Raw genomic sequence first — 25,813 nt, forward strand, 5'->3', positions numbered from 1 at the left:
TTTTCTGTGTGATTGATGTTTGATGTTTTGAACTGTTTCATCTTTAGTAATAAAATTATAATCGTTAGAATGAAACAAATTTTGAAATTCTGACCTATAAAAAATAATCTACTTACAAAGAAATGCATCCAATCACAATCCTGTTTGTTTCACTTTCGAAAGCAAAGTAGCCAATCAGACATCAGAGTTGCCCAATCACAATCCTGAACTCAAATTTAATTTTGTATTATTTTTTTTTTCAATCCCGTTTTCAGCACTGTGATTGGCAAACACCAAATCGTTTCTGTGCTCGGATTGGCTGTTCTGGTTAAATACTAATCTTAATTATTATTATCATTATTATTATTAATATTATTATTATTATTAGTAGTAGTAGTAGTAGTAGTCATTCCTCACTCTTTAAATAACCTGCACTGGTGTAAATGATGGAAAGAGTCACTGGGATTATTGGAAATACTCTAACACTTAATACTATAGGAGAAAGCCGGAGTTTGGGGAATAAAAAGAGGACAGAAGATCCGCTTTGCCTGATGGAGCGTTTGCACTCCCTGCATCAAGGTCCAGGAGAGCCGAGAAAAAGAAATCTGGACAGAAGAATGTCTGGAACAGAAATCTGCGTAGTGAAGACAAGGGAAACTAAAACTGCATGGATTCTCCTGGATTTGGCAGCAAATATAAGTTGGAAGCAGAGATGCTGCGCATGCGCTTTTGGGCTGTTGGTCCCAAATTGGCGCAGAAGCACGCAGAAGAAAAGCTCAGTCTCAGGGTTCTTGGTGGGTAGAATGTCGCCTAATGGTAAAGAAAATATTTAAATGATGAAATTTTGTATAAATACCACGTGTGTGTGTTTTGTAGCTTTATGTTTAAAGAAAATATGATGTGTAATGGAATGGAATCATGTAACTCTATGGGTTCCGGGTTGAACATTCTGTATTTGTTTGTGATGTAAATCACTCAACTTTGCAATGTTTCATAAGAATTGTATGCGATTTGTGGTTTTCTGTGGTTGTGTACAGTGTAAATGATGTGTTTTCAAACTGATTTAATCCCATTTTTGGATGTGAGTAAATTATCTTAACTTTTTTGATAGTACTGTAAATTAAATTAAGTTTCTAGATCTAGAAAGAGACAGAGATCTGAACTTGTAAATAAAATGAGCTTCTTGGTCACTCTTTTGATTTCACATTACAACAACTAACAAACATGTATTTTTTTAAAGATCTACTTGTTCACCAAGCATTGCTGTTTTTTTTTTCATATTGTACTAACATCTCTTTTAGTCTCATAGTACCCTTAGTACCTGTAACACACTTTGGATAAGAGCATCTGCCAAATATATAAATATATAAAACTGTTTGCATTCACATTGATCCATATTTCTTTTCCAGATTATTAGAATTAACATGGTTTCATGTGATTTTAAATATTTTCTCTGACATTTCTTTTTTTTTTTCCCCTGTGTTTCTACATGTAGTGTCCATCTAGGGGCATCAGTAGAACACTGAGAGAAGGGTAGAGGAAAAGGGGAATGTTAAAAGAACAATTAAGGGTTAGAGGAATATTAAGAACACATTAGCTGAATAGGGAAATGTTAAGATCCAAATATTTCCCCTTATGTATAGAAAAAATCTTCAGATAAACTGGGTATCAGATGTGATTGATTGATTATTTATAGCATTTTTTTTACTATTGGATTTAAAACACATTCCAAGAAACATTATTTTGTTTAATTTATTCTTTGTTTAACTCTGCAGTTAAGAAACATTTGCTGTTGATATACAGAGATTTGCTGGAAGGTGAATTTATGTGAAAACCAAATGAATTTTGAACAATAGTCCACTGTTCAGACCTGTGTGTCAAAAAACAAAGTGCAAGAAACTATAAGGACTGTTGTAAAAATTGCACAAAAGCTAGGTTAAAAACACATTCACATTCCTTCTCAGATTCCACAATCATCTTTTTTATTTTGACACAAAAATATCACAAACAAGAACTTCTATATCAGCCTTCTTACACAAAACAGTTTTCTTACAATGAATTTCTTACCCGGATACAAGAATAAAAACTCATAAGATATGTGTAAATCTGCCATTTAATTGTAAAATGTATAAAATTCACAAAACAAATGAATATTGACAATCTTGTGCTTGCTATAATATATGTTCTCAGCATCACTGTTATATACAAGAATGTGTCTATATACACTTCATTCATTTTGTACTCTATAATACTGGCATATTCACTTCCTGCCTTCTCCTGCTGTGTTAATGTGGGTCAGTTGATTGGCAAGTGTCAGTTAGAGCGATATATAAAGCACCATTAGACACAATCTAAAAAAAAAAGACACAAAACACACACACACACACACACACACACACACACACACACACACACACACACATATATATATATATATATATATATATATATATATATATATATATATATATATATATATATATATAATAGAAGCAGCAGAAGATACTTTCCTAAACCTCACTGTTCAGTGTAATTAAGTGCGGTTAAGTGTGTTACCTGAATCAGAAACGCAACAAAAGTTGCAATTGCATGGTATACTTCTCACAATTTTCTAATATAAAAAACACCAAGAAACCATTTAATTGCCTGAAAAACTCTGCAAAATAAGCATTTCCATCATCTCACGTTTATTTCTTTAAAGTGTCCAGTACATTCTAAATATATTGCTTTAAAAATAGTGTAGTATCCAATGGATTTTGGCTTCTGATCTGCTGAATATTACTGCACGCATCACGTTATTTCACAAGTGAGTGAAAACAGCAAAATTAATCACTTTCTAAATATCGTTACCAAAAAGTACTGTCTTTTCCACAAAAAAACATTTAATACTTTAATTTTACAGTTAAAAGCTACTCGTCATGTAAATATAAAACAGAAAATGTGTAAAGTAACCTTATTAAAATTAGTAAATAATTGTATTGTATATCTGCATATTCCAGCATGGGTAACTGTTATTAAATCAACACCAAATGAATGCTTGCAAAATAGATCAGCGACAAGACAGTTTGGAGTGATTCTTACCTAAAAGCACAAATACAGACTATAAACACAAAGCTCACTTCAATATATACCTGTATAATGAGAACGTATAAAACTCCTGTCAAAGTTCAGCAAATGTCGGCTAATATTCCAGATGTGTAAGAAATGTTGAGTCAAGAAATATACATTATAGCACTGTCTTTGGGATTTCTGGAATAAACAGTATCTGATGGACTTTAAACAAGGATTACATTTCTGGACTTTGGACTTCTTTACCCAGAAGGTCATTTACACTGTGTTAGAAAAGTATGGACGTTTGAAAATGTGGATAAAAAAAGTTAATGTATCGGTCAAGCGGAAAAACTCTGGGAAACGTGCCAAAGAATCTACACATTAAAAGTTTTTTCTTCTTGATATGCGTGCAAGTTGAATGTGTGTGTAGGAACACAAGTGTATTTTATGTAATGTATTTCTAATCCCAAAATGTTCTATTGTACCCGAACATAGCAGAGGTGAGAAATAATGAAATACACATTCTGCGTTACTGTACTTAAGTAGATTTTTCTGTTATTAGTCGTTAATTTCACTATTTATTTTTTTCAGACAACTTTTTACTTTTACGCATTACATTTTTACACAAATGTCTGTATTTTCTACTTCTTACATTTGCAAAACCCGCTCGTTACTTTAGTTTTAATCCATTGTTTTGGTGAAATGTCTTTTACATAAACTACATTCACATCGAATAAAAATATTCTCTGATTATGTAATCGGTATGATTACATAAATCAGTATTATTTATACTATAAATCCCATAAAACCGTACCAATCCATGAATCGGTATGATTATAATAAAAGCTTTTCATCAATAAAAGAAGCATCAATAGTTCTCCATGACCATGTTGCTTGAAGTATTAAAAACTTGAAGTATTTATATATGGTACATTTAGAACAGATAAAAATGTGCGATAAAGTTGCGATTTAATATTTAATTTGATTGACAGTCCTAATATTAATATGATGTGAGGTCTAGTTACCAACGTGACACTAAAACAGGTAGAAGTAATAACTACTTTTTACTCAAGTACATGTTAGAGCCAAAACGTCTTTACTTTTACTTGAGCAAAAAAGTATAATCAGAACTTCAACTTTTACCTGAGTATTTTAAAACCTGAGTATCTGTACTTCTACTTAAGTAAATTATTATTAATTAAACTTTTGCCACCTCTGGAGCGTAGTGATGATAGAAAAGAACATGAAAAACATAATGTGTGGAAAAAAAAAGATCTATTTCAATCTTTTTCAATCACCCTGGGAAAAATCTAAAGTGCTTTTTTTTTGTGACTTTCAGGCTAAAGGTTTCTGGTATCATCCCTCATAAATATGATTAGGAGATGTTAAATTGATGCATGTCAACTATTAGCTATATACTGGAATTTTACTTCACATCAATGAACTCAAAAGCTTCTTCTGTGGGGACACCCTGTGAGTTGAGAGAATGGTACATACTCTCCTACTTCTATATTAAACTGCTGAGCTATTAGACACAATGCATAGAGACTGAAAGGTCTGGAAATATATTAGAATTAGACTAAAGTCACTGTAAATATTAGCACTGTAACACCATGTGATATTGTATTTCACACCTATTAGAATTAAATGGAGCTCATACAGAGGACTACTGTAGAACTCTAATGAACAATTTCTTTCAATACATTTATTTAAAGGGTTATGTAACCTACATTTTAGCTGAAAATAAATACTTTTGAAGCTTTTTAAATGTACACTAACCTGATCCTTCTGCTTTCCCTTACATCCAAGATTTCCTTTATTCATCACATACTCTCCAGATCTTCTTCCTAAAGGAAAAAAAGTTCTCAGAAATGAAACCTTTAGTGATAATTAACATTTTTTACCTTTAAAATCATATACAGTAAGCAGTGTGACTTTGTGTGTGTGTGACTTGGTTGGTGTACCTTTGCAGTCCCACCAAATAAATGCCACTACACCAGGTATGAGCAGCAGTAAAACCAGTAGAAAGGTTAAAACTGTGAAATAAAACATTATAAAGTTAATAAATGTAACAAAACATGTGTTTTATCATTGCTAATAAAGTTTTCTCACCTAGAGGCAGGCTGCTGTAAGTTTGCGGTTTGTCTTGTACCATTTTTTTGGTGGAGGATACACGCTCGTTTGTGGTTCTTTCTTGTAGATTTTCATCTTGTGTTGTTGAGGAGGATGCAGTTGGAGAGTTTGTGGTTGTTTCTTGTAGATTTTCATCTTGTGTTGTTGAGGAGGATGCAGTTGGAGAGTTTGTGGTTGTTTCTTGTAGATTTTTATCTTGTGTTGTTGAGGAGGATGCAGTTGGAGAGTTTGTGGTTGTTTCTTGTAGATTTTCATCTTGTGTTGTTGAGGAGGATGCAGTTGGAGAGTTTGTGGTTGTTTCTTGTAGATTTTCATCTTGTGTTGTTGAGGAGGATGCAGTTGGAGAGTTTGTGGTTGTTTCTTGTAGATTTTCATCTTGTGTTGTTGAGGAGGATGCAGTTGGAGAGTTTGTGGTTGTTTCTTGTAGATTTTCACCTTGTGTTGTTTTGGATGTAGCGGATAGAGGGGTTGTTGTGTCTTTTTCTTTCGATGGTATTGAAGTTTCTCTTTTTCCTACTGAAAATAATGACAATGTATTAAAAGGATTCACAGTTTACTGATCTCTGTTAGTAATATGGTACATTACACTGGACAAAAAAATTCTTATATCCATTAATGTAAAAATGTACCTTCAACATATAGATGAACACATGTCCAATCATTCTGTACATTACAACAATAGAATCCCTGGTCCTCTTCAGTCAGGTCTGATATGAGTAGAGAGAGGGTTCCTGAAGGGTTTTTATTGACCAGTTTGTTTTTGTGGTGTCCAGTCTGTTCAGGGTAAATTTCCCGAAAATCAAACTCCCATTTTATAGTTTTTGGGTCGTCCTGTAGGTCAGTGCAGAAGCAGGGCAGAACTACAGACTCTCCTGTGAACCCAGTCACCTCCACAGATTTTCCTGTGTTTACCAACTTACAGCCTGTAAACAGACAGTTTACTATTAATAATGAATAAATATTACATTAATATTCCCTGCTTGTAAATCACAACATTTTCTGCTGCAAAAAGTATGTTAAAGGATGTTCAAATCACCTGTTAAAAATCTCTATTTGAATAAATAATCTGCACTCTGATAATATACTGATTTATTTTGTATTTATATTAACTGCTAAATCTGTAATAATCTTTGATTTGGGATTTATTAATCATGTTTAGCTAATTTACAATCATAATTTATATTAAATAATGTTTACATATGGGACAGTTCACCTTAAATAATACATTATTACAATAAAATATCATCCTCCTAGGGCTTCATGACACACAAACCATTCATAACATCTGACATGAAGCTAAATAAACATTTATAAAAACATGTACTGTATTTAAAAGACTTTCTAAAGTGTCAGCTGATGTACAGACTGTGTTTCTCAGTGTGAATGTTAAGTTATAACACCTCGTCTAGTGACAGATTTCTCTGACTGTAAATTACAGTGAGTTTGGGGTTTAATGTTTCACCTCACATTAACATATAATTCTGATGTATCAGATATTTACATAAACTTAAACTTTTATAGATTTACATTCAAATTCACAAAAGTGACATCGAATGAAGCCTTTATTAATGTTTATGTCTGTTATAATGAAGGGATTATACAGGTGTCATAGAGCTCTATAAACACTACAGTGTTACCAAAATAAATCATAGATTAGACTTAGAAATCTGTCACATCCAATCTGATAGCAGTCCACAGTTTCAGGTCTGTCTGATTTTCATAATCAGTATTTATTGTCATTTATAACTTGATATTGATGTGTCACAATATGACTCCTAAATTAAATTCCACTTTAGTTATAATTAATGAAGTAAATTTTTTATTACATTTGTAACTATAATTAATTTGAAGGATCATCAAGTCTGCTTTCACAATAAATATCAACATTTATTGTGTATTTAAATGTTTTACCTTTAACATAAAGACTGAAGTCTCTGTGTTCCTTTTTAGTGCTGCACCTGTAGAGTCCCTCATCTTCTTCTCTCAGGTCAGATATGAGTAGTGACAGATTAGCAGGAGAAGTGTTATTAAACAGCTGATATCTGCCACGGTAGTGTTCATCATTTAACACTTTCATCCAGTTTTCTGTTCTGTAGGTCTCCCAGGTAAATGTCTGAGGTTTGGAGTGCAGGTCAGAGCAGGAGCAGGGTAACAGCACTGAACGTCCTTTATAACTTGTTATATGTAACCAATCATTATCACTAGAGAGCTCACAGCCTACAGAAACAAACATATAATCTCACAATCTACTGAATACAATATAAAGAACAATCATTCAAACTGCTTGCAAAATAAAATATTGATGCTTTGGTACATTAAAATCCAAAATCTTGTTCATGTCTGATCTCTACAGTGTGTGTTATATTATCTTGTGATCCATGTGTGTGTGTTTTTCTTAAAGAGAGACACTTATAGTTAGAGGGATGTATTTAGACACCATGTTCAACTACATTTGAAAATAATGAGCACTTGGTGATTGTATCACTACACAACTGCAAATTTCTTTAACCTGATCATTGTTCAGTTTTTGCAGCTCAAAATGATAAAACATGGATACATTTTATTAATAATAAAAATACAAAAAAATCTGCATGATTAAAAGTCTTTGAACAGTAATTAGATGTACATGCTGATCTTGAAATTCTGCACTTTAGTAACTAGTAAAAAATGTAAAACCCATAATTAATAATATAATATAATAAATCTATAATTCTAATGAAAACTTTAAATGAACACAAAGCAGCTAAAATAGAAAATATCTTCACTCACCTGCAGCCACATGAAACACAACAGACAAAAAATACAAGCACTTCATCATAACAGCTTCTCCTGTGTGCACACACAACTTCCTCAGACTGAAACACACACACACACACACACACACACACACACACACACACACACACACAGAGAGAAAGAGAGAGAGAGACACTAGTTTTAGCATCATTTATGACCTTAAAATGTTCAATTATTAATTACATTTATTTACATTTATTTTTCATATTTCTTAGTTAAAAAATAACATTTTGTTAGGTTTTTAAACCTGAATTCAACAGATTTTAAGGGACATGTCATTAGGCTTACCACCAGTTCATTTACCAATTTGTTTAACACAAGTCTTATGTCAGGCTTAATTATTATTATTATTATTATTATTATTATTATTATTATTGTTATTATTATTTTATTATTATTATTAATATATATATATTAATATATATATATATATATATATATATATATATATATATATATATATATATATATATTTTTTTTTTATTATTACCAAATTACTGAGTCATTCGTTTTTAAGTCGCAACCAACAATTACCATTCAGTTCAGTTGGTTCACATACTAGTTGCGGCAGCTCTTTTAGAATCAATAACACTAATGTTCACACTCATGATTTCGTCACTTCACAAAACCTTCATTGAAATATAATGATTCGCTTACAAACAGAACATCACACGTGTGTGTACTGTATATGTTAAAGGACAATCGCTTTAAGATAAGGAATCTAATTGCTTGTGGGAAGAAACTATTAAACCATCATTTTGTGAGGACCTGAATACTTGGGTCCCTTTTTGCCAGAAGGATGATGCAGCGTTTGTGAGACGTGTGTGTGTTAATCCACAGTACTGATGGTTGTGAAATTCCCAAACAAGGCAGTAATGCTTGATGATCTCAATATTAAAAAATGTGGTGAGGTTATGTAAGGCTTGCTTCAGTTGAGAAATGTGCTGGAACGTTTGTTAAGAATACGACAATGATGGCAATGCTCCAGTATAACAGAGAGCAGCAACTGCAGGCCAAGGCAATAGTAGAACCAAAACTACAGTATATACCTTTTTTAACCAATCCAGCACTGTGAGTGAGGGTAGGAATGCTTACCTTATAGAAACAAATGTTGAAAGAAATATTACAGGTACAAAGGGTACTATGAGACAAAAAGGGAAGTTATATAAAAAAAAAATATATATATATATATATATATATATATATATATATATATATATATATATATATATATATTACAGGACAATATATAGTACATCACAAAACCTTACAATAAATCTTCAATCAATGAGAAAATGGGATTCTCAAACATCCAACAATGGGATTAAATGCTATTAAAACCATATTTCCCATACGCATAGTTTGAAATAAATACAACTGATACACTAATACACTGTACACAACTGAAGAAACCACAAAGCACCAAATGTTTATGAACCATTGCAAAGTTGAGTATTTTACATCACCACCAGTTACATAATCCCATAACGGACATTACACATGATATCATTTTCTTAAGACGACATAAAGCTAAAAAAACATATACTCACACGTGGTATTTATTAAAAAAGCATCATAAAAATATTTTCTTACCATTAGGTGATATTCAACCCAACAAGAGCCCCGAGAGTGAGCTTCTCTTCTGCGCTTCTTCCTGAGCACCGAGTGGGGGACCGAGTGGGGGACCGAGTGACCGAGTGGGGGACCGAGTGGGGGACCGAGTGGGGGACCGAGTGGGGACAGTTTCAATTTCTCTTCACTTCACAGATTTCTGTTCCAGACATACTTGTCTCCAGATGTTTTTTTATCCGCTAAAACCTGGATATTCACGAGGTCAAGTCAAAGAATGCATAAAGAACTCGGCTCTGATCCAGACCCTGATGCAGAGAGCGCAAAAGCTCCATCAGCCGAAGCGGATCCTGTGTCCTCTGTATAGCCCCCCGGCGTGCTCGTGTAGTATTGTGCTGGAGTATTTCCATTAATCCCACTGACTCCTACCATCATTTACACCAGTGCAGGTCATTTTAAGAGTAAAGAGTGAATGAATAATAATAATAATAATAATAATAATAATAATAATAATAATAATTGTATTACTGGTATTCTATAACAACAACAACAATAATAATAATAATAATAATAATAATAATAATAATAATAATAATATTATGTTATTTATTATTACAAATATTGTTAATATTTATTATTCCTATTCTTCTTATTAATATTAATAATAATAATAATAATAATAATAATAATAATAATAATAATAATAATAATAATAACAATAATAATAACTAATAATAATAATAATGTTTGTATTCAGGATAGGGATGTAACCAGAACAGCCAATCCAAGCACAGAAACAGTTTGGTGTTAACCAATCACAGTGCTGAAGGCGGGATTTTAAAAAAAATATATTTATTTTATTTTTTATTTTTTTAAGTTTTTATGTCTTAAAAAGCTTTTGAGTTCAGGATTGTAATTGAGCAGGTCTGATGTCACTTGTGACAGATGGGGGCTTTGGATTGGCTAGTTTGTTTTTGAAAGTGAAACAAAAAGGAGTGTGTTTCGGATGCATTTCTTTGTGAGCAGATTATTTTATAGGTCAGAAATTAAAAAAATTATCATTGATCAGTTTCATTATAATGATTATAATTTAATTACTAAAGACTAAACAACACACATAGTCACAGAAAAAATATGAAACAAAAAAAAATTTATAAAAGACACATAGAACACATAGCAAAGGAAAGAAAAAGAAAAACTTTCTATAGCAATAATAATAATAATAATAATAATAATAATAATAATGATAATTTATATATGTTTAAATGTAAATACATTCTATAAACATATGCAATGTTTATCATATGCTACTGATTTAGAAATGATGTGAGCTTCCTTCTATTAAACAAACACAATTTTTCATCATTCCTTTATAAATGCCTAAAAGCTGTAACCATAAATTGATCTTCTATTTTATCAAAAGCTTAACAAAAGAAAAAAATCGCATTATCATGATTATTATAATAAAGTAAAGCACATACTATACATATATTAGTTCATATATTTGTCTGATTCCTTTTTAACTTAAACAGATAAATACTTGGCCCCGGGTTCATGATATAAAGGTTATTTACATCAAGCTAATTTTTCCTCTTCTAATAAATGAAATTGTATTAGTTGCTTATTATTAAAAAAAGTTTTTTCCTAATTGAAATAAATAAATTCAATCATAGTGAGATGAAATGAAATACTTACTATTAAGAACTTTATATCGATAAAAGGATCTAGTGATTGGAAATCAGAAATGAAGTACAATTTAAACCATATTCCAGCTTGTAGAAAAAAATTACATTTAAGGGCTGAATTGGTTTCTAAAAGAGTTTCCAATGGTCTTTGAGGTCATGCAACCATAGGCTCAGTTCACTGGCACTTTGTCAAGAGAAACACTGTATTGTAGCAGTGAGGATGTTAGAATTGTCAGCAGATGTTCCCCCTTAATCCCTTAAGATATCTAACAGGATGTCAAAGTTAACATATGAATGTGGACTGATGGAAGAATGGTTACATCCTCTTTCTCATGACATCAGTGAACATACATTGGGTAATGTACAAAGAATAATGTGTAATACTTCACTCTCAACAAGAACACAATCACACAGCCTTTAACACAATACAGTAACACAGTACAGTATCAAAACAATTTCACACATTCAGTCCAGGTAGACTTTCACACGATTGCCAAGAACAACTTTTATAGCAGTCATCTTACACAACAACAGGGTGATGAGCAAAGCCTTCTAGAACATTCATATTTGCAACGTGAGACAATGACGGTACACAAAAGTTATATATTTTCTGTGGATTATTTTGTTAGAATGCCAGCGTATTCGTTTATTCTCTCCAGCGTTGGTCTGGACCCATGCTGCTCCAGCTGTGTTTAGGTGGGTTACAGTAGAGTAAGACACAGTCTGAGGAAAGAAAACATAAAAATTATATATAACACAATATACATTTTGTGGGTTTTGACCTCTGACACTAAAATGCTGTTCTGCTTACATACTTACTTATATCATTAACACTGAGTGATGCAAAGAAATATATTTTACATTCCATTTTGCAGTAAAAACATCGTACTGTATTACTGACTGACTTATTTATTACTAAATAACCGGCACTGATTTGATTCCCAAATAAAATTAACACATTTGTACATTTGCATCTCCAACAAATAATATATATACTACTACTGTATGTATGTTACAGTTGAAATTCTGTGGCTTTCACTATTGACAATAGGAAGTAAGTAATATCCTGTATATAGTATTATTCTGGTTTGACTCTGAGGCTGTTTTGATGGGGGTTTGGCTTCCTTCAGGGTGTTGAAGTTTCTCTTCCTCCTACTGAAAAGAACGAAAAAACATAAAAAAAAAATAATAGTTTTTATCACTGTTACTAATATGTCACATGACACCGGAGTAAAGCATGCTCACTGTCATAATGACAGAAGGAACCTTTGACATATAGTCTCTAATCTCTGCAATCAACTTGTACAAAACTTTCCCTGTTTCTCTTTAGTCAGGTCTGAAGTTTCCTGAATGGAATTTCCTGACTGATACTGTGGCAAATAGTCGGTTCAGGGTAAATTTCCTGAAAGTTATTGTTTTTTTTGTAACCTCCCATTTTACAGTTTTTGGGATGTCCTGTGCAGGTCTGTGCAGATGCAGAACAGATATCCTCTTTACCTTTAACTGAAAGCCATCTGTATTTGAATTCCTTTTCATTCCTGCATTTGTAGACTTCCTGATCCTCTTTTCTCAAGTCAGATATGTGCATAGACAGAAGAAGAAATTATATTCAAGGTAAACATCTTGTTCTGTGGGTCTCAAATGTACAAACCATCACAATCGACAAAATACAATATGCAGAATATTATTTTAATATAAATGAAAAAATGCTTAATGGCATTTAATAGTAATCTCTTGTTTCTCAGCCCATTCACTAACTATTGTGGGTTTTTGCTTCTAAATCTCATAGAGATACTTGTAACCATGTGAAAATCAGGAGCACTTGGAGAGGATAATAATGTCTAATCTGCAGATTTCCACACAAAACGTTTTTCCATGCATTTGTCGGTACTAGGATCACTTTTTTAAAACGGTTTTCTTTCCCAGTGTGCAGCTCTGTAAAGCAGTTAACCTCACATCTACAATGTACTACTGTATATCGAAACACTTCACTTTAAAACCAACACATTCTACCAGAACACTAGCAAAAACTTTCTCATATATATCCAGAGTATACAGGAAATTCAGCCAGGAAGACAAAAACACACGCAAAACCTACTGATTTGTTTATATTAGGAGGAAGAAACCCGGGTAACACCTAAATAAAATTCACATGGAAAAACCCTGTAACACTTCAAAAGATGGGAAACCAAGAACATAACTCAACCATGAAAACTGAAACTATGATCCACAGTCGTTCTCTGTTTTAAAAATAAAAGTTGACAGACAGTTTAATCCACATTGTGTGTTTTTAAAATGTGAACACAATAATGAAAAACGCATGTAAATAGAAAAAAAGAAGATAGTAAAGTTTACATGGTGACCTCTGCTACTGGACCCTTCAACAAGCTTTAGTGTGAGGTCAGTCTGGTGACCTCGGCCAATGCTGCCTGCTGTACCACTGTATTGCCACTAATCTAAATACGTCCCCTTTTGTGTAGAAGTCTTTAGTCTTCAGCTAAATTTGGATTCAGCAGTGATTGACTGATTATTTATAACATTATTATTTATGAATTTATAAACTGTACTCCAAAGTGAAGAAAAATTTGCAGTTGATACACAAAGATTTTCTGATAGATGAATTTCTGTGAAAACAGAATTCATAGGTAAGAAACACATTCAGTCCTGTCAGATTCAACAATCATTCTTCTTTATTTTCACCCAGAATATTTCATTCACAAAAACAAAACTTATATCATATTCTGATATAAAAAATTATAACACAAGATATAAAATGGCACATACTGTATACTCAAATATATAATGAAATTATAAGTGAATAAAGAGCAATATCTTTAGCTACATTAGTAAACATTCACAGACATATGCTTGAATCTGCAATTATATATTTTTTTTAACAATATTTAGAAAAATACTGAAAATCCTGTAGCCATGATGTGTATGTGTCATATATATATAAGAATGTCTATATTAACTTTCATTTTTTATAACACTTTATAATCACTTTTCCCTTCAGTGGTCATCTGATCCTGTGCTGCTCCCCCTCTGTGTTAACGTGGACCAGTAGAGTATCAAGTATCAGTGAGAGTAATATAAAAAACATCATTAGACACAATCTGAAAAAGACATGAAAATTATACATAATTTTAAAGCTTTTATCATAAAGTAAAAAGCTTTTAGATGACAAAATTCCAAATCTGACTTCTTTCTTTACACCATGTGTTGTTCTAATAGAAGCAGCAGAAGATACTTTCCAATAACGTACTTCTCAATGAAAGCATGTGTGATTCATGTGTGTTACCTGCAGGGTATCAGAAATATGCTGTAAACTCAAGAAATATATAATATAATTGAGACCGCATGGTATTTTTCCTCGTTTTACAAAGTTTTGTAAAAAAGACCAAGAAACCATTTAATTCAATTCAATTCGGATTGTATCTGTCTTGTTTTGCTAAGGGAAAGCAAGAAAACTTCAACTCTAGGAACCATACAGAAACATAATGAAAACGTGAACCTGAACTCCTCCACCTTCTCCACCTCTTCTCCCTGCAACCGCACCACTCCACTGCCCTCCCTCTCATTCACACACATGTACCAGAGATTAATGGTATTTTCCCTAATAAATATTATTAGGTATAATGTCGAATATTTGCTACCTGAAATAAACATTTGTAGCATCTGGGTAGGGTAAATTAGACTGCATTACAGTGTCATACCCCCACCTCGGAAGACACAAAGCAGGATAGTCCCCCGCCTCTCTAGCTGACTTCAAAGTGCCCATCAAGTAATAAAACAATCCACTCTCAAAACTCGGCTCCAGTACGTCTGGGTGTGACCCCCCACACACACACTCAAACATGAAGGGGATTTTTATTAGCTAACTAAAAATAGTTTTCCAAATTCTATATGACATACACATATCTTGTAAGTATTTCATATAAACCTAGTGTATACTCTTTTCATATAAACCTAGTGTCTTTTCTTTTAATGCTTGATATCAAAATTGTTATCAAAATCTCTCTATATGAAAATTTTATTAACATTAATTCCATTACTGGTAATTCTAAAACTTTATTTAAATATTTATGGTTAATTACACATATACACATTGTTGAGCGTTTACTTCACATTTGTGTAAACTGCTAAAGCTACTTTTTTTGCATATTTTGGACTGATAACTGATAAAGTCCTACTTCCATAATAAACTGCTGATCAATTAGACACAAAGAGACTGACAGGCCTTTAAATATATTAGAATTAGACTGAAGTCACTGTATATATTAGCACTGTAATATCATGTTATATGTTATATTTCACATACCTAGTAGAATTAAATGGAGTTTATAAAGAGGACTACTATAGGACTCTAATGAACAGTAAGAATTTGATAAGCCCAGCATTATTCTGGATATTTTATTTTATTTATAATTTCTTTCCATTTGTAATTTTTTTATTTGGAAAAATTAAGTAACTCACACAATAGCTTAAAATGAATACATCTAAATCCAGGGCCATAACTGCATTTACACTAACCTGATCCTTCTGCTTTCCCATACACTCCAGATGTTCTTTAGTCATCACATACTCTCCAGATCTTCTTCCTAAAGAAAGAAAGTTCTCAGAAATAAAACTTTTATTAATAATTAAAATTTCTACCTTTAGCTCATATAAAGTAAGCAGTATGAGGTGTGTGTACCTTTGCAGCTCCACCAAAGAAATACCACAATACCGGGCAGTAAAGCCACCAGAGAGCCTAAAACTGTGTAATAAAAGACCCATAATGTTAATAAATGTAATAATAGAGATGTTTTTTTTATTATTGCTGGTGAGGAGGATGCAAGTGTAGAGGGGCGTTCATGTAAATTTTGATCTTCCATTGTTAAAGAGGAGGTGATTGGAATATTTTTGGTTTTGTGTATATTTTGACCTGATGCAGATGATGCAGATAGAGACCTTGTGAGACCTTTACCTTGTGTTGTTGAGGATGATGCAGGTGGGGAGATTGTTGTTTTACTTGTAGGCTGGTCTAATACAGGTGTTGTGTCGTTTTTTCTCAACGATGTTGAAGTTTCTGTTTTTCCTACTAAAAAAAATGAGAAAGACACAGTTTAAATATCACTGTTATTAATATGGCGTGAAATTTGATAATCTTAAATACCGGGAGACACGGGGAAAAACAGCAAGATGGCCGCCAACCTGGAAGCGTACGCCGCGAAACCGGAAATGCTGACAATCCGCTTTAACACTGTCTTTTCCTTAATGGTTAATATCAAAATAATCTGCTATCTATTCCTCAAATAATGGTGCACGTTATATGTGACCATGAAGCGTACCGTAATGTACTTTAATACACTTTGTGTAAAACTTTATAAGTTCTCTAAACCAACCATAAACATGTAAACAGGCCACAAAACATAGACAAAGAAAAGATAGAGATCTTGTGAGACCTTTACCTTGTGTTGTTGAGGATGATGCAGGTGGGGAGAATGTTGTTTTACTCGTAAGCTGGTCTAATACAGGTGTTGTGTCGTTTTTTCTCGACGGTGTGGAAGATTCTGTTTTTACTACCAAAAAGAGTGACAAAGTCAAAGACACAGTTGAAATATCACTGTTATTAATATGGCGTGAAACATGGCACAGGAGCAAAGCACACAGTCATCAAAAAAAAAACATGTACCATTAACATATAGAGTGACGTAAGTCCAATCACGCTGTACAAAACAAGTATAGAATCCCTCGTCCTCTTTAGTCAGGTTTGATATGAGTAGAGAGAGGTTTCCTGGAGGGTTTTTATTGACCTGTTTGACTCTGTTTTTGTGTTGTTCAGTCTGTTCAGGGTAAATTTCCTGAAAATGCAACTCCCATTTTATAGTCTTTGGGTCGTCCTGTAGGTCAGTGCAGAAGCAGGGCAGAACTACAGACTCTCCTGTGAACCCAGTCACCACCACTACCTCTTTTTTGTTCACCAGCTCACAGCCTGTAAACAGACAGTTTACTGTTAATATGAAATATATAGAACATAAGAAATCCTTGCTTTTAAATCACAACATTTTGTACAGCAAACCAGAGAAGAATGTTAAACGACGTCCAAATCACCTGTTTAAATTCTCTATTACAATCCAATATTTGGACTCTGATAACCAATACTCATTTATTTTGTAGTTTTATTTACCGCTAGATCGATAACAATCTTTCATTTGGGTTGTATTGATCATTTTGGGCTAATATTTTTTTTTACAATTGGAAATAATGTTCTCAAATCTGACACTTCACCTTGCATTACTATGATAAAATGTCATCCTTATAATGCTCAAGGAAACCTACATAAATCCTTCATGATAAATGATGAAGCTAAATAAACATTTATAAAGACATGTACTTCCAGAAGTGTCAGCTGATGTACAGACTGTGTTTCTCAGTGTGAATGTTAAGTTATAACACCTCGTCTAGTGACAGATTTCTGTAGACATTAAATGGTGTTATGACGTTTTCCAGGTCGACTTTCTTTAGATCATTATGTAAAGTGTGTTATGTAGATTTTCTCTGACTGTAAATTACAGTGAGTTTGGGGTTTAATGTTTCATGTCACATTAACATATAATTCTGATGTATCAGATATTTACATATTTTAACTTTGATAGATTTACATTTAAATTCACAATTTGACATCAATTGAAGCCTTTATAAATGTTTATATAGATTTAATAAACTCAGTATATATTTATAAACAGTATTTATTGTCATTTCTAACTTGATATTGATGTGTCACAATATGATTTCTACATTAACTTTAGCTTTAAATCATTTGAAGACTTATCAAGTCCGCTTTCACAATAAATATCAACATTTATTATTATTATTTAAATGTTTTACCTTTAACATAAAGAGTGATGTATCTGTGTTCCTTCTCAGTGCTGCACCTGTAGTTTCCCTCATCTTCTTCTCTCAGGTCAGATATGAGTAGTGACAGATTAGCAGGAGAAGTGTTATTAAACAGCTCAAGTCTGCCACGGTAGTGTTCATCATTTAACATTTCAGTCAGACGTCCTGTTCTGAAGATCATCCAGGTGAATGTCTGAGGTTTGGAGAGCAGGTCAGAGCAGGAGCAGGGTAACAGCACTGAACCACCTTTGAGTTGTGTGATTTCTAACCAATTATCATCACCAGAGAGATCACAGCCTACACACACACACACACACAAGAACACAGTTTTGAACAGTTTAACATGCTGATCTTGAAATTTTGCATTTGAATAGCTAGTAATAATAACTTTACACATATAATGAATAATATATCATTAATATATCATTGTAATTCTAATGAAAACTCGAAACGAGCACAAAGCAGCTAAACTAAGAACTGTATAATATTCTCTCTCCTTTCTGTAATAGAAAATATCTTTACTCACCTGCAGCCACGTGAAACACAACAGACAAAAGATACAAGCACTTCATCATTACTGCTGCTTCTGCACACACACACACACACACACACACACACACACACACACACACAACAATCCCTCAGACTGAAACACACACATTCACAAAGACACAATTTTTTACATCATTTATCACCTTTGAAGATTAGAAATGAGATTATTAGAGGGACAGTGCATGTAGGACGTTTTGGAGACAAGGTGAGGGAGGTGAGATTGAGATGGTTTGGACATGTGCCAAAGAGGGACATGGGGTATATCAGGAGAATGCTGAGGATGGAGCCACCAGGAAGAAGGAAAAGAGGAAGACCAAGGAGGAGGTTTATGGATGTGGTGAATGAAGACATGCAGGTAGTTAGGGGGTATGGAGACGGATGATCCGTGTGGTGACCCCTAATGGGAGCAGCCGAAAAAAGAAGAAGATTTATCACCTTTGAATCTCTGCATGGAACATCTGCCAAATCCCTCAGATGTGAACGTTAATATTAAACAGTTTGAAAATCTAAATTACTTTGCACAGATTTGATTAATAACATTAGCATAAATATGTAAAAATACTTGCTGTTCTTTTCTAATTTGTCTTTTTTGACAGAAAACATTATTTAGTCATCTTCATGCGGCTTACAGGAAGTATAAATTGTGGAATTTATTTTTTTAGGGATTTTTCTTTCCATTGAAAAAGAATAATGGTGTCTCTGGTGATTAAATCAATTTGAAAACATATCATTTACACTGTACACAACCACAGAAAACCACAAATACGCATACAATTCTTATAAAACATTGCAAAGTTGAGTGATTTACATCACAACCACATACAGAATGTTCAACCCTGAACCCATGGAGTTACATGATTCCATTCCATTACACATCATATTTTCTTTAAACCTCATAAAGCTACAAAACACACACACGTGGTATTTATACAAAATTGCGTCATATAAATATTTTCTTTACCATTAGGCGACATTCTACCCAACAAGAACCCCGAGACTGAGCTTCTCTTCTGCGCGCTTCTGTGCCAAATTGGAACCAAGTGCGTTACCGACAGCTCAAAAGCGCATGCGCAGCAGCTCTGCTTCTACCTTATATTTGCTGCCAAATCCAGAAGAATCCGTGCAGTTTCTGTTTCTCTTTTCTTTACTACGCAGATTCCTGTTCCAGACATTCTTCTCTCCAGATTTCTTTTTTTTCGGCTCTCCTGGACCTTGATGCAGGGAGTGCAAACGCTCCATCAGACAAAGCGGATCTTCTGTCCTCTTTTTATTCCCCAAACTCTGGCTTTCTCCTATAGTATTAAGTGTTAGAGTATTTCCAATAATCCCAGTGACTCTTTCCATTATTTACACCAGTGCAGGTTATTTAAAGAGTGAGGAATGACTACTACTACTACTACTACTACTACTACTACTACTAATAATAATAATAATAATAATAATAATTAAGATTAGGATGTAACCAGAACAGCCAATCCGAGCACAGAAACGGTTTGGTGTTAACCAATCACAGTGCTGAAAACGGGATTTAAAAAAAAAAAAAGAAAAAGGTGCATTTGAGTTCAGGATTGTGATTGGGCAACTCTGATGTCTGATTGGCTACTTTGCTTTCGAAAGTGAAACAAACAGGATTGTGATTGGATGCATTTCTTTGTGAGCAGAATATTTTTTATAGGTAAGAAATTACAAATTTGTTTTATTCTAACGATTATAATTTTATTACTAAATATGAAACAACTCCAAACATGAAACATCAATTACACAAAAAAAGTATAGAAGAAAAAAAAAAAAAGATAAATAAAAAAAACACAGGGACAGACATCATCTTCACTAATAATAATAATAATTTGTTGATGTATAAATGTTTATACATTTATCAAATGTATAAATTTATCAGATGTATAAATCTTTTTTATTATTCTCAGAGATGAAACATTTTTGCTGCAAAAATATTACACTTTTTAAAATATCTCTAATGATTTAGAAATGTAGTGAGCTTCCATGTAATAAACAAACTCCATCATTTCTTTATGAAACACTGAAAGCTGATGCTCTGTTTTTTATTAAAAGCTTTATAAAAGTAAAAAAAATAAAATCATGAAATAAAAAAAATTATAATAAAAAAAAATAATTTGGTGTTTATTTTATAAATGCTATTATTTACAGCAAGCAGAAAGAAAAATCTTGACAAATTTCTTCTCTCCTAGTTAATGAAATTGAACTGATTACATTTTCGTAAAAAAAAAAAAAATACAAATCTTACATTTACATAAAGCTCGATATCGCTGTGGATGTAAATAGGATTTTTAAGAATTTCACAGTGGAATTTTAATGCTGGAACAGTGACGCCTGGTGGGCAGTATTAATTATTGCAGCTATAAAATCGAGGCTGTTTTGTGTGTGTGTGTGTGTGTGTGTGTGTGTGTGTGTGTGTGTGTGTGTGTGTGTGTGTGTGTGTGTGTGTGTATGTGTGTGTGTGTTTCACACACATTTAGTCCAGTCACAAGCAAGAATGTTTACAGCGGTCATCTTACAAAGCAACATTGGGATGATAAAAGCCTTCTAAAGCGGCCGTATATAAAATGCGAGATAAGAATGATACACAAAAGTTAGAAAATGACAAAATATAGTTTTCAGAATTATATTCGGCATCCAGCACCCAATTATGGTCCAATTTCCTATTTATGGTGAAACATATATAGATTGTAAATCCTTACCACTGTCTGTATGTAATATACTGTAAATATTCAGCATTATTCGATATATTTACTGTGGATTAGTTTGTTATAATTCTGGTATATTCAGTTTTCTCTCCATCGTTGATCTGGACCCGTGCTTCTCCAGCTGTGTTCGTGTGGGATACAGTAGAGTAAGAAACATCAGGAACAGTCTGGACGAAGGAAGAACATGAAAATTATACTTATAACACAATATAAATAATGTGGCTTTTACCACTGACACTAAGATGCGATTAAAATCCTGTAAAAACCACACAAATCTTCAAATTTGACAACTTTGTTACACCAGGTGTAGTTTTGATAGAAGCAGCAGAAAATATTTTCCTGTAACACACTATTCAATAAAAGCATGTGTGGCACATGTGTGTTGCCTGCAGTGTATCACAAACTCAACAAAAGCTCTAAAGGTAGAAACAAATCTGTTCACTCTGATCATTGTAGAAGCCGTGAAGAATTAAATGGAGATGAAATAGTAATACAGTGAAACTCAAAGATTTAAAAATGCCTATGATGATTAAAATGCAGCTGAACCCAAGCCTGCATGTGCACTAACCTGATCTTTATGATTTCCTTTACGATCTGGATGTCCTTCAGTAATAATGTTCTCTCCACTTCTTCTTCCTAATGAGAAAACATTCAGAACCTCTTGTAGGAACTATAGAATTTCAGGTAAAGTGTGGAAGCTGCTGTTCTGCTTCAACTCACATACATTAAAACTGAGTGATGCAAAGAAACACATTTTACACTTCATTTTACAGTGAAAAGATCTTACTGTATTACTGATTTATTTATTACTGACTAACCTGCACTGATCTGATTCTGAAAAGAACACATAAAAAAACATTTAATCAGTGTGTGTGTTTGTGTGTTTTGTACCTTTGAGTCTCCAACAAATAAATGCAACTACACCAGAAATCACCAACAGTAAAACTATCACAATGCTGAAAACTGTGCAACAAAATTGTGTTAAATTTTCTCCTCTTCGTCCTGGAAAAAAAAAATAATTCAAACTTATAATTGGTACTATCACTGTTGCCATATAAATCACTGTTACCATATAAAACCATGTAAATGCACAAAACTGGTTAATAAACACATAATATAATGTAAATCTGATAATAGAGATTAGTTTTTCATTAGTTTTTCACCTCTTGGTGAAATTATTCATAAACATGGGATTCGCTTCCATTGCTATGCTGATGACACACAGCTGTATATTTCAGCAAAGCCAGATGAGAGAGATCAGCTTAACAATGTTGAGAAGTGTGTAAAGGACATTAGACAGTGGATGCTTGATAACTTTCTTCTGCTCAACTCAGATAAGACGGAAGTACTTTTACTAGGACCACATGCAGCTAGAAGCAAACTTTCCGATTACGTAGCATCTCTGGATGGTGTTTCTGTTTCAGCGTGTACGGCTGTCAAAGACCTTGGTATGATTATTGACCCTAGTCTTTCCTTTGAGTCTCACGTGAATAATGTCACCAGGATCGCCTTCTTTCACCTTTAGAAATATTGCTTAAAATTAGAAATATGATGTCGTTACAGGATGCAGAAAAACTAGTTCATGCTTTTGTTACTTTTAGATTAGACTACTGTAATGCTTTACTGTGTGGGTGTGCAAATAAGTGCATAAATAAGCTTCAGTTAGTTCAGAATGCAGCAGCAAGAGTCCTTACTAGATGTAGGAAATATGACCACATCACTCCTGTTTTAATCAGTCTACACTGGCTCCCAATCAAATCTCGCATTGATTATAAAATCTTACTACTGATGTATAAAGCACTTAACGGTCTCGCACCGCAGTATCTGAGTGAACTTCTGTACCAGTATGATCCTCCACGCCTACTTAGATCAAAAGGTGCTGGCTATCTGTTGGTTCCTCAAATAATGAAGACTACAGCAGGGGGCAGATCTTTCTCTTATAAAGCCCCACAGTTATGGAACAGCCTTCCAACCAGTGTTCGGGACTCAGACACAGTCTCAGTGTTCAAGTCGAGGTTGAAAACGTATTTATTTAGTCAAGCCTTTGATCAGTAGATTTTTTTCTTAGGTAAAGGCTCAGATCTGGAGGGAACATGGATATAGAGTGTTTGGTGAACTGGGATATTTGTCGTCCCCTCACATTCACACGTTCAATAAGGTTTGTTGACGGTGGTGTGGTGGGTCATCTCTTATCCCAGAGATCCCTAATGTCTGTGTTACCTCCTGATTCTCCCTTTTAGTTATGCTGCCATAGCGAGTCTTGCCGGAGTCCAAAATGCACAGTGACATTAACTTTCATACAACAATTAAGAAACACTTAATAATCCATATCCTTCTCTTTCTGTCACTCTCTTCTCTCTCTCTTTCTCTCTGTCGAGGTAAACATGCTCCTGAGGCTCCAGTGACCACTGTTCCTGCCCCTCTCCCCTCCGTGGATCTTCCCACTTCGTCCAGGCCTGCCTCTGGATAGTGTTCTCTTCGACTGGAGGCCACTCTGTGCAGCTTGGGACGGTTTCTCATCAACACCTTGGGTGGTTCCATGAAATTCCGGAGTAAGAACGGGCGCTTTGAGGATGGATTGGACTGTAGTTAATGTCAACAGTCTGCTACACTGACTCAGGATACAGTTTCACTTCTGATCATCATCACTGTACCCCGCAACATTGTATATCTGCTTCAAATGGACATTCGGTGCAACCCAGATGAGGATGGGTTCCCTCGAGTCTGGTTCCTCTCAAGGTTTCTTCCTTATGCCATCTCGGGGAGTTTTTCCTTGCCACAGTTGCTCATCAGGGACAAACTTACTTACAAACAACATATTTACTTTTAATCACCACATTATCTCTGTAAAGCTGCTTTGAGACAATGTTCATTGTTAAAAGCGCTATACAAATAAAAATTAAATGAATTGAATTGAAACTGTAAACAGAACATGTACAGGTAATAATAGAAATACTGCAATTATTAATATTCCCTGTTTGTAAATCACAACATTTTCTGCTACAGACCAGAAAAGATTTTTAAATGATGTGACAATCAGCTGTTTAAATTCTCTACATGAATCCAATATCAGGACTCTGATACCCAACACTGAACTTATACTGGGTTCTTTATATTTAAATAACTGCTTTACATAAAATGTACCTTTTATAGATTTACATTTAAAAACACAAAACAATGTGACAGTGACATCGACTGAAGCCTTTATTAATGTTTATGTATGTTTGTGTCTGTTATAATGAAGCGATTATACAGGTGTTATGGAGCTCTATAAACACTACAGCCTGATTTTCATAATCAGTATTTATTGTCATTTATAACTTGATATAAATGTGTCACAGTATGACTTCTAACATAAATTCCCCTTTCGTTATGATAAATTGAGTAAATATTTTATTACATAAGTAACTATAATTTATTTAAAGACTCATCAAGTCTGCTTTCACAATAAATATCAACTTTTATTGTGTATTTAAATGTTTTACCTTTAACGTTAAGCCAGATGTCTCTGTATTCCTTCTCAGTGCTGCACCTGTAGTTTCCCTGATCTTCTTCTCTCAGGTCAGATATTAGTAGTGACAGATTAGCATGAGAAATGTTATTAAACAGCTGATATCTGCCACTGTAATGTTCATCATTTAACACTTTAGTTAGATTTATGTTTCTGCTGTCGCTCCACCAGGTGAGTTTCTGAGGTTTGGAGGTCAGGTCAGAGCAGGAACAGGGTAACAGCACTGAACCACCTTTGTATCCTTGGGTTTTAGCAACAGCAGAGAGAGAACAGCCTACAAAAACAATACATCTAATAAATACATTATAAAGTACAAAGACCTCTTAATGAAGACCATGTAGAGGGAGTCATATACACAACATTCGATTTCTTTAACATGAGTAATTTTTTTTATAATTACTTACACACATTATTTACACACATTTATAATTACTCACACACAGCAGAAAACCACATTAAGATGTGGAAAATAACACAAAAACAATACACTGATGGGAATCAAGATTGGACCTGTGGCTACTTGTGCCATACCGAAAACACAATTTGTACTGCGCATGTGCTCAAATGCATCTACTTCACCAAAAATGTGTATTTATATCAAGAGAATCACTAGTGTAAGAAAGGATTCCCATTCAGTTGTATTCCCAAGCTTCACCACTAGAGGCAGACATAGAGGTAAAAAATGTCAAATTAAATTTTTCAAGAAGTAGACTCATTTGCGCACATGTGCTGGACAAATTGTGTTTGCGGTATGGATTGTGTAGTCACAGGACCCTTGTCAGTATTTTCCTGTTTTCGCAATGTACACTTCCAGATCGGCGGCCATCTTGGCACTGTTCCTGCACCACCGGATATTTAAGGTCGCCATGTGGCTACTCGATCCGTACCAGAAATGCTATGTTCTGCACATGTGCGCAAATGCGTCTACTTAC

General features: G+C 33.6%; 2 protein-coding genes and 1 long non-coding RNA gene across 4 annotated transcripts in view; all 3 read right to left on the reverse strand.

Annotated features, from left to right (window-relative positions):
- Positions 1–9,880, reverse strand: part of LOC124401676 (neogenin-like) — a 49,619-nt gene extending 39,739 nt beyond the window's left edge. Inside the window, exons 1-4 of the mRNA XM_046874108.1 lie at positions 9,553–9,880; positions 9,055–9,100; positions 7,933–8,018; positions 7,075–7,380 (exon numbers count right to left, since the gene is read on the reverse strand). Of these exons, the coding sequence (XP_046730064.1) occupies positions 7,075–7,380; positions 7,933–7,981 (355 nt within the window). The 5' untranslated portion in view covers positions 7,982–8,018; positions 9,055–9,100; positions 9,553–9,880. The remainder of the gene's footprint in view (positions 1–7,074; positions 7,381–7,932; positions 8,019–9,054; positions 9,101–9,552) is intronic.
- Positions 9,881–14,095: 4,215 nt separating this feature from the next.
- LOC124401771 lies at positions 14,096–19,973 on the reverse strand. Of its 2 annotated transcripts, none has more exons than XM_046874213.1 (9): positions 19,609–19,973; positions 18,622–18,681; positions 18,087–18,392; positions 16,891–17,190; positions 16,667–16,777; positions 16,183–16,296; positions 15,910–15,972; positions 15,747–15,814; positions 14,096–14,258 (listed from the first exon to the last, which is right to left on the reverse strand). In XM_046874213.1, the coding sequence occupies exons 1-9, from the start codon at positions 19,619–19,621 to the stop codon at positions 14,226–14,228; spliced, it is 1,068 nt and encodes a 355-aa protein (XP_046730169.1). In that variant the 5' UTR covers positions 19,622–19,973; the 3' UTR covers positions 14,096–14,225. The 2 variants fall into 2 exon arrangements, with proteins under 2 accessions (XP_046730169.1, XP_046730168.1); XM_046874212.1 differs by having other exon boundaries at positions 14,096–14,329; positions 19,609–19,739.
- A 563-nt stretch (positions 19,974–20,536) lies between these two features.
- Positions 20,537–22,374, reverse strand: LOC124401537. Its single transcript, XR_006928580.1, has 3 exons — positions 22,262–22,374; positions 21,939–22,006; positions 20,537–21,537 (listed from the first exon to the last, which is right to left on the reverse strand). It is a non-coding gene; the product is annotated as an uncharacterized LOC124401537 (long non-coding RNA).
- Between the last annotated feature and the right edge of the window lie 3,439 nt (positions 22,375–25,813).

Source organism: Silurus meridionalis, chromosome 18, assembly GCF_014805685.1.
Source record: "Silurus meridionalis isolate SWU-2019-XX chromosome 18, ASM1480568v1, whole genome shotgun sequence".
In the NCBI taxonomy this organism is placed as follows: domain Eukaryota; kingdom Metazoa; phylum Chordata; class Actinopteri; order Siluriformes; family Siluridae; genus Silurus; species Silurus meridionalis.